The 10,161-nt window shown below is 48.8% G+C and overlaps 2 protein-coding genes across 2 annotated transcripts; one reads left to right on the top strand and one right to left on the bottom strand.

Moving 5' to 3' along the window:
* Positions 1-3,333: 3,333 nt before the first annotated feature.
* Positions 3,334-4,593, bottom strand: PpBr36_09793 (uncharacterized protein; the record flags this gene model as incomplete). Its single annotated transcript, XM_029896912.1, has 2 exons — positions 3,334-4,460; positions 4,545-4,593. The coding sequence occupies 2 exons, from the start codon at positions 4,591-4,593 to the stop codon at positions 3,334-3,336; spliced, it is 1,176 nt and encodes a 391-aa protein (XP_029745206.1).
* Positions 4,594-5,270: 677 nt separating this feature from the next.
* On the top strand, positions 5,271-9,776 carry PpBr36_09792 (uncharacterized protein; the record flags this gene model as incomplete). The annotated part of the gene is made up of 1 exon (XM_029896911.1): positions 5,271-9,776. The coding sequence occupies one exon, from the start codon at positions 5,271-5,273 to the stop codon at positions 9,774-9,776; it is 4,506 nt and encodes a 1,501-aa protein (XP_029745207.1).
* Between the last annotated feature and the right edge of the window lie 385 nt (positions 9,777-10,161).

Below are 10,161 nucleotides of genomic sequence, written 5' to 3'. Positions count from 1 at the left end.
TTAATTTTTTTTAGGTATTTAATTCCGTAAATTCGGGTAATTTGGCGTTTTACCTACGTAATTGTGCCGGTGGTTTGGTTTTAATAAATATACGGTTTCCTACTACTAAGGTCCGAATACTTTTAAATTTTTATGGGTATTATCCTGCGTCCATTTTTACGTTATTGTGGATTATACAATTATCGTCGTAATATATAGTCCAGTTTTTCAAATTGTGTTAATCCGGTGGTATTTATTAGTGGGTGGTGGCATTTAATTTTCGTGGTTTTTTGGAATCGGGGTATAAATCCGGAATATTTTAAGGACAAAATTTGGTTATATATCCTAGTTTTTCGTATTTAAAGCATTTGCCATTTTTGGGATCCTTGCGCGGTTTTTTATATTGGGTCGCGTTAAAATCCATAAATCCGTTATATATTCCGTAGGAAATATTATATTAACGAAACGGTTTAAGGTATTGGTATTTACGTCCCGTATTAATTTATCGCAAAATTGGCCCCTATACGTTGCGTTTTTCGCGTCGTTCCAATTTCCGTTCGTAAAATCGGTTATCGATTTTAATTGTTAATTTTACGTATTCGGTTAAGGTGTCGGGTCGTTCTTTTTTAACAAATTCGTTTTTAATTTTTTTTTTAAATCCCGTATAAAAGCGTGCTATTAAAATTTCGGGGCCCTATAGTAATTTAGCGGTAATTTATCGAAATTTACTAGTATATTTGGATACCGATTTGGTTTGGGTAAAACGTACCAGTTTACGTTTAACCGTGCGTTCCTCGTTTGGGCTGCCGAATGCTCCCCTAAAACATTTTTCGAAATTTTCGTAATCGTCGAAAATGCGGTTAATTTTAATTTTACGGTTTTTTTCCTTATCGTGGTCCAAATAATTTCGTAGGATTGGTTCGAACCAGGTAAACGTATCGCCTTTTAATAACGAAGCTGCGTAGGTAACCTTTTCTACGTTATTATCGAAATTATTTTCGTTAAAATAAAGGTAGGCCCGGGTTCCCGTAAAAAATCCCTACAAGGTACCTGGGGTACCATTATAAGGTAATGGTAAAAAATATTTAATATAATTCCTATTAATTCGATTAATTTGTTCGGTTATTCGTTCCTGGAATTGTCGATTTTTTATTTAAAGCGTCGCGATTATTTAACGTAAAACGTTAGCGTTGGCCGGAACGTTAATAATAAAAAGGGTTTAAAAGGTGGTTTTATTGGAAAACATTGTTTCGGCGATACTGCTCGGTATATTTTAAAACAAAATATTAAATAGGAGTAATTAAAATATTACGATTAAAATATCGGGTAATTTGTTTTTAGGGTAAAATATAGTGGGTTAAAACAATTAAACGTTTTAATTGGGTAACTGGGGTTTTCAATAACTGGGGTAAAATTATAATCGTTTTCAAATAAATATTAAGGTTAACTAAAATTTAATTGCTGTTAAATAATCCTAAAATCGAATTTATTTACATGGTAATAAGCGTGCCTTATATAAACTATATTCCGAATGTAATTTCCCTTAATTTGTCACAAATCGCAGAAATTACTTCGCCTAATCTGTTGTAATCTTTTAAAGATTATTAAGACCACCTTTTTGGCGATTACGTGGCGTTACGTAACTTTTCCCTTAGGTAATCGATATTCTGTTGTCGGCGATTTCTTTGGGCGAATGTCGTTAGGAGGGGTGTGACCCCGCCTGGCCTTATTGGTACCGACCCATCTTGTCTGGTCGTAACACGTACCGGGTGCAAAAAATTTTAAATTAATAAAAAAGGCCTACTAATTCCTATTTTTAACGATGTTTTTTTTTTCGATATTTTGCGTGGTTGTGGAATAATAAGGGAGTGTCGGTCGCAAAAAGGCCAAAAATACCGTTATAAACGGCGAAAATCGACAAATTGTCCTTAGACCTGAACCAAAACGTTTTTTGGATGGACCCACAGGTACATTGCAAAGCCGCAATTGAGCCACGAAATGGAGCGAAACGAACGGAGTGGATCAATTGTGGAGCTTTGGGCTTCAGGGATGAGCCCTGAGACTAGAAAAATGCATGTGATTATCGTTTAAAATGAATATTTTATTTATTCTGATGTATATGTATAGTTCAGTAAAAGATTAAATAATTCACACAATTGTTAGTAAAACCTAGTAAAATTTTAACATTACTACTATTTCTTAATATTATATATAAATATGTTGATTATGCCGCTGTTCAATTGGCTGCGCGCATGAAAAATGCAGCCGACTGCACTTAACGTGCGGTTGCAGGGCCTTTATAAGGCCTGTTCTTAACAAAATATTATTTAGCTTTTTATACGAACTTTATTACATCAAATAATATAAAAAACAGGAAAATGGTAAACTTTTGCCTTTTGTTTTTATTAATAGATAAATAAATTAAATAATAAAAACCGGGGTTAGCGTGGACGTTTGCTTATGTATATAGTCCAACCCCTGAAGATTTCATATTGCTATCGCTAAAATTGGTAAAAATATCAAAGCGTTTCGATTGTAAATTTTATATAATAATATATATATTTTGCCCACCCGTTTATTTAACGGCTTGTATAATGCGGTATTTATACCAGAACTTAATATATCGCTGTATATACGTGTACTATCCTCCACGTACAAAAGTTTTAAAATTTGGTTAAAAAACTAAAATAATATAAAAAGAAATCGAAAATCAAAAAAAAGTACCGCTATAAGCAAACTAAAGGCAAATGGTATCAAGTTCGGCCATTATAATATATAAGAATATAAATCAAATCGCTGTTAATAGTCCTACTAAATACCATTTTTAACGTATACACCGTATATTTTTACAATTTCTTTTTTTTTTTTTTATAACGGAGTATTGGTCGCCGAATTGACGAAAATACCGCCATAAGCTGCGAAAATCGACAAATAGTCCTCAGACCTGAACCAGAGCGATCTTTGGATGGACCCAAAGGTATGTTGCAGAGCCGTAATTGAGCCACGAAATGGAGCGAAGCGGAACGAAGTGGATCAATTATGGAGCTTTGGGCTTCAGGGATGAGCCCTGAGACTATGCGTGATGCTGATGTAGACAAGTCTGGCGTATCACACTATACACAAGCCATTTTTGAATGTCACAATATCAATGAAGCACTTCCGGACAGGTGAAAATATTCGAATTACCCTCATTCATGAATAGTTAAATCTAAATCGTCAAGCGCGTTACGAAAAGGACGGGTACAAGAGTACAACTTGAAGTACCCGGCAATTTCCCCTTTGCAGTTAAAGTTCCTCACCTGGTAATCCCAAAACGAACATGTCGCCTTGCAATCTTGAGTATCCCTCTCTTACCTACTGGGTGTAGATGTAGGCGGACTTGATACCCTTCACGTCGGCGTCCTTGGACTGAGTGTAAATGTAGGCCGACTTGATACCCTCGACGTCGGCGTCCTTGGACTGCGTATAAATGTAAGCAGACCTGATGCCCTCGACGTCGGCATCCTTTGACTGGGTGTAGATGTAAGCAGACCTGATGCCCTTGACGTCGGACTCCTTGGACTGAGTGTAAATGTAGGCCGACCTGATACCCTCGACGTCGGCATCCTTTGACTGCGTATAAATGTAAGCAGACCTGATGCCCTTGACGTCGGCCTCCTTGGACTGAGTGTAGATGTAGGCCGACTTGATACCCTCGACGTCGGCATCCTTTGACTGGGTGTAGATGTAAGCAGACCTGATGCCCTTCACGTCGGCATCCTTGGACTGAGTGTAGATGTAGGCCGACTTGATGCCCTTGACCTCGGCCTCCTTGGACTGGGTGTAGATGTAAGCCGAGTTGATCTTGGGGCCCTGGACGCTGCGGGCGCCGATGGTGATGGCATCCTCGGTGAGCCTGCCCTCCTCGACCTCCTTGAGCATGCGCTTGTAGCCCTGCCACATGTCCTTGGCGGGGTACCCGACGGCGGGGACATCCCTGCCGAGGAACTCACAGAGCGGGGCCCAGCCCATGGAGGGGTCGAAGACCAGCACCTTGCGGTCGGCGGCGGCGGCCAGGACGCCGGCGTTGTGGCGGCGGTAGGCCTCGCGGCCGTTGCGGAGGAAGTCGTCCGCCCACAGGTGCCTGTGGTACAGCTTTGCGAGCTTGGACGGCTCGGCCTTGGCCTTGATGTAGGCCACGTGCAGCGTCTTGCACATGGACTCGAACCAGGCGTCCTCGGCGCGCTTGGTGAGGATCACGTGCGCGTTAGGGTAGGCGGCCAGCAGCTCCTTGTAGAAGATGGAGGCGGGAAAGTCCGAGACGGCGTCGTAGCCCTTGAAGAGGCCGTCGAAGAACTCCTGCGTGATGACCTCGGAGGCGTCCTTGTCGCCGAACTTGGCCTCGATCGCTGTGCACCAGGCGTCGTGGTGGTTGTTGGGTCCAACCGTGGTCATGTGGTAGGACTCGCCCAGCCCAAGGATCTGGAGCGCCTGGCCGATCGCTGTTGCTCCGGTGTTAGTCTTTTGGGCGTCTTAGGGTTGAGGTGAGGAACAAAGAAAGAATTTAGGAGACGGATCCGGCTTACATTGAGTGCCAGTGCGCGGCATGCCGAGTACGAGAACTTGGGGCGCCATTTTTGACGATATTTGTATGGTATGGTAAATTTGCAAGCTGTACTGAGATGCTTTTTTTTTTTTTTTTTTTTTTTTTTTTTTTTTTTTTTTGAGATGGAGAGTATGCAGCGGTTTTGGTTTGATGATTCGAGCATGGCTTCAGTAGAAAGGCGGCCCCTACACTATATATATACACAAGTAGTGTATATACTACTATGCAAAACCTCCCTATAGTCGGTGGATGTGTTTACGGTACTGTCAAACACTAATATTCGGCTAGCGAGTCAACCACACCGTTCTTGTGGAGCCATTTATCTATTAAGGGTGTGATCTTCTCGCTGTCAACAAGAAAACTTGCTTGTTAATTTGGCCCAAATAGGCACGCTAGCCTCAAAAAACATGGTGATGAGTCGTTTTCACCCCAATCGGTCGCGGAGACGTGGTTAAGTGGGTTTGCGGATGCCCGGGAATTGACTCGTACGACTAATCGAGGTTTCCCGGCTCAGCCGATCGAAGGAAATGCTGAAATTGTTGGATCAGATATAATCGTTGCATAAGTAGTAGCAAGCAGCACCCGTGTGCTGCTGCGCTGGTTCACTCCGGGCCGGCCAACCCCTTGAACCAGGCCCCCCCCCTCTTTCCCTCCACTCAGCAGAAAGCCAGCCTCTTGCCCACAAAGACCTGCATGAGCATCCACCATGGCCCTCCAGCTCGAGACAGAGCTAGCAGCTTGGCCTTCCTCTTGCGCCGTTGCCGATAACAAATTTGGCCCAGAGCTGCCGTCGTCCGAGTGCCGAGGCGGCTTCGACTTTACGTTGGCCTTTGAGAATATCGTGTTATCTCTGGTGCCGGGGTCGGTATTCCTAGTTGCAGCCATCATTCGACTATGGCAGCTCAGCCGTGCGCGGGCCGTTTCCCAAGACGAGGGCCTTCAAGCTGGCAAGCTGTGTACCGCCTGCGCTCACGGTGTTGGCCAGCTGACGGTGGTGGTGTTCTGGGCCTTGCCTGACACTTATCGGACCACCGCATCACTGCCTGCAGCTGTGGTGAATCTCCTGGCGGCGATGGCAATATTGCCCTTGTCGTATTGGGAAGGGAGACGAGCACCCAGGCCGTCGGCCGTGTTGAATGTCTATCTGCTCGGCGCTTGCCTGTTCGAGGCGGTGCAGACTAGAACGCTGTGGCTTGCAACAGAGCAAGGTGGTGGTGGTGATCATGTGCGACGGCTTGCTATATCCTTGTCTGTTGTTCTTGGTGTCAAGACGATCCTTCTCGTGCTGGAGGCAGTCCCAAAGACTATAATAGCAACACAAACAATCCCGGGGACACAGAACGGGGACGGAGAAGAAGAAGGGAAACAAATAATCAAAGATAAAAACCGGGAAAGACAAGCAGCACCACGCGAGCAAACTGCCGGAGTTTATGCCCGAAGGACATTCTGGTGGCTCAACAGGATCCTCTGGACTGGTTTTCGAAATAGCAAGCTCCAAGCTGATGACCTCTACGAGATTGACGACGACCTCAGGACAAAGCGATACAGCGAGGCGCTTGCGGACGCCTGGGGACGGGCCGACAAGAACAAGAAGCGTGCGCTCCTCCTAAGCACTCTCGGCGTTCTAAAATGGCCGCTGCTGATCCCCGCACTCCCACGTCTTGCACAGATATTCCTCAACCTCGCCCAGCCGCTCCTGCTTTTACGTGTGCTGCAGCACGTTTCCAGCCCGCCTTCTTCCGCCGGCACTGGAGCCGATGAAAGACAGGTTGGCCAGGGCCTCATCATCGCCACGGTCCTGGTCTACTTTGGTCTCGCTGTGTTCAACGGCTACTACGGCTCCAAGATCAACCGCGCCGTTGTTTTAGTCCGTGGGTCGCTCATTGACCTTATCTACCGGCACATGCTCGAGCTGGATCTGACGACGTGCAAGACCAAGGCCGCTTCGGGCCCCGCCGGGCTTGTCACAATGGATGTGGAGCGCGTTGATCTGGCCGTCGATAAGCTGCACGCGCTGTGGGCCGCCCCCATCGAGGTCGGCCTTGGTATCTTCCTCCTAGAGAGGCAGGTCGGGTGGGCATGCGTAGGGACGGCTGTTGTGGCCGCCGGTTGCACACTGGCCACGACCAGGATCAGCAGGCTCTTGCCCAGCCGTCAAAAGGCATGGAACCAGTCTGTGCAGCGCAGGGTGGCGCTCACCTCGACGGCGCTGAACAACATCAAGTCGATCAAGATGATGGGCGGCTTTGAGCGTCACGTGGCTGGCAGACTGCAGGCGGCAAGAGAAGCTGAGCTTGACGCCTCGGCCTCGTTCCGCAAGTGCATGACCATGGTGAACACGCTCGTAATGGTACCCCGACAACTCTCTGCGCCCCTGGTGCTGACCTTGTATGCGCTAGGTGTCAACAACAACAACAACAACAACGGCACGTTGCTGACGGCGTCGCGAGCCTTCACGACGCTTGCTCTGATCGAAATAGTAGCAGTGCCCATGGGATTGTTGCTCCAGGCGCTCCCCAACATAACGTCTTCACTTGCTTGCTTGGACCGCATCCAGGCCTTTTTGCTGACCAAGGCCCGGGTCGATCACCGAAGGCAGTTGCTGCAGACGGCAGACATGGATGAAAAGCTGATGAATGTGATTGCCGAGACTCCAGATTTGATGGCGTCGTTCAACAACGCCAGTTTCTCCTATGCCACGGGCGAGAAAAAGGATGCGAGCTTTTCGCTGAGCCAAATCAGCATGAACTTGCCCCGGGGCAGCATAACAATCGTGGCAGGGCCTGTCGGAAGCGGCAAGAGTACCCTGTTGAAGGCCATACTCGGCGAGCTTGAGCCGGTTGCAGGAGAAGTCCATGTAGACCGGGGGCCGATCGGCTTCTGTGACCAGAATCCTTGGATAAGCAACGGCACGATACGTCAGTGCATCATGGGCAACAGTGAGTACGACAATGAGCTATATGAAGATGTTGTGCACACCTGCGCCTTGGACCAAGATATGATGCGTTGGGGTGAAGAAGGTAGTGGTGGCGGTGGCGGTAGCGGTAGCGGTAGCGGTAGCGACATGAACGTGGGGAGTCGAGGAATGGCTCTGAGCGAAGGCCAGAAGCACCGGCTAGCCCTTGCGAGGGCGCTGTATTCGCGCGCGCCGCTGTTGATTCTGGACAACACCTTCCAAGCGCTCGACTCGCGAACCGAGGCGGCCATCCGAGACAGGCTTCTCGCTCCAATTTCTGGTTGGGCTGCTCGACACGGCACGACTGTCGTGCTTGCGACGACTTCTTGCGATAATGTCCTGCGTGGACAGGCCGATCAGGTTGTGGTTTTGGACCAGAACGGCAACATGGTTCCAAGTGATGAAGCAAACACTCTCCTATTTAGTGAGGAGCAGTCACCTCCCAAGAAGAATGAGCAGATACAACAGCCAGTTGAGCAGCAGGCCAAACCTAATCTCAAACCCAATGCCGCACTCAACGACAAGACCCCATCAACACAGATAAAGCCAGTAGTAGTGAGCAAAAAGGAAAGCTCCAAAGCTGCCAGTACCTATCGGTTCTTCTTTAGGCCAGTCGGCTTCTTTAGGCTGGCCGTTCTCATCCTGGGGGTGGTATCTCTGGCCGTTCTGACGCGTATCCAACGCGTCTGGGTGCAGTGGTGGACCGAGGCCTCCTCGCGCGATCGCTATCCTACTTTTATCGGTGTGTACTTCACCTTTGCCGTAGGAGGCTGCACGAGCTTCGCCTTTGTCTTTTGGTGGCTCTTTATGTCGGTCACACCAATCACAGCAGGCGGCCTGCATCAGCAGCTGGTGACTACCATCTTCTCGGCACCCCTGTCGTATTTCTCAGGGACGGACTCGGGCATCATTCTCAACCGCTTCAGTCAGGACATGGCTGTTCTCAACGGCATGCTGCCCGTGAGCATCTTCCAGACCACGTCAACCGGTGCACTCATCATCGGCCAGCTCGCCCTCATCATGTACGGCGCGAACTATATGAGCATCTCCTTGCCCTTCACGCTCTTGACGCTGTGGCTACTTGCAAACTTTTACCTGCGCACCTCTCGCCAGCTGCGCGTCCTGGAGCTCGAGCTAAAGGCACCCATATACACGCTGCTGACCGAGACGATGGAAGGCCTGTCAACCATCCGCGCTTTCGGGTGGCAGTCCTGGTACCGCGGCCGCTGCCACGAGAGGGTTGACGGGTCCAAGAGGGCCATTTATCTTTTGTTCATGGTCCAGCGCTGGCTCGGCTTCGTGCTCGACTGCACCGTCGCCGCGTTGGCCACTTTCATGGTCATCTTGGCCACACAGCTCCGCGAAAGTACCAATTCTGCCTCCCTGGGCGTGGGGCTCTCGAGTGTAATTGGGTTCAGCGTTCTCGTCGCCCAGCTTGTGGCGACCTATACCGAGGTGGAGAATTCCCTCGGGGCCGTGGATCGCATCCGGGATTGCGTTGATACCGTGCCGTCCGAAGAAGACGAGTCGAGGCTTGTGCAGCCGCCTGCAGAATGGCCAACGCGAGGCCATCTAGAATTCCGCCATGTGTCTGCCGGGTATGTCGGCAAAGATGGCGTGACCACCACCAAAGTGATCCAAGATTTGAACTTCAGCGTCAAACCCGGTCAGAAGGTCTGGCTATGTGGCAGAACTGGCAGCGGCAAGTCGACGATTCTAAACCTTCTCCTCCGTCTCATGAATGCAAGCTCGGGCGAGATCCTAGTCGACGGTGAAGACATGGCGCGAATCAGCCCCTCGGCCGTCAAGAGAGCGTTTGCAGTCATCCCGCAGTCGCCATTTTTCCTGCCGGGTACGACGGTTCGCACAAGCCTTGGCCTGTACGCTTCCAGCTCGGAGGGTGATTTGGCTCAGATACCAGACCAAGAAATGATCTCTGTCCTGAACGAGGTAGGCTTGTGGGACCACGTAAGATCACAGGCTGGAGAAGTAGGGTTGGGATTGAACATGGACCAGCTTCCGCTCTCTCATGGCCAACGCCAACTATTCGGCTTCGCCATGGCGATGCTGAAAGTGAAGAGACAAGGGACCAAGATCGTCCTGATGGATGAGCCAGCCAGCGGTTGCGACCAAGAGATTGTGATGGAGTTGAGCGCGCTGATCCGACGGGCCTTTGAAAATTGCACGGTGATTGCTGTCACCCACAGTTTGGACATGATTTCTGACGAGGACATGGTAGTGTCGCTTGACAAATAGCTGGTAGATATTCGGTCGTCCGAATAAAAATAGTTGAACTTCCTAGTGCATGTCCACTTTTGTGGGTCGCCCGCTCTAGTACTTTGGTGGATGATCACTGGGAAATCCTCGGTATTGTATGTTATGTTATGCTTTTGTTTTTTTTTTTCAAATTTTCAATTTTTTTTTCTTTTCTGTTGCCCTGTTGATTACAATTGGAGGAACCAAAGGTGTCAAAGCTATACGCCGTGTGATCTCTGCTTGTTAGGTACACCATGGTGTGGCGGCAGGGCTGGAAGCTGCTTTTTGGGATTTTGACCCCCACGTTGGGCTGCGCAGGGGCCCTAAAAAACAGAAGCCGCGCGTTCCACTAAACGACATGCTTGGCGCCCACAAGGTTTTTCTC

This window comes from Pyricularia pennisetigena, assembly GCF_004337985.1.
Source record: "Pyricularia pennisetigena strain Br36 chromosome 7 map unlocalized Pyricularia_pennisetigena_Br36_Scf_7, whole genome shotgun sequence".
Lineage (NCBI taxonomy): Eukaryota > Fungi > Ascomycota > Sordariomycetes > Magnaporthales > Pyriculariaceae > Pyricularia > Pyricularia pennisetigena.
This window is presented reverse-complemented; position numbering and strand designations above follow the sequence as displayed.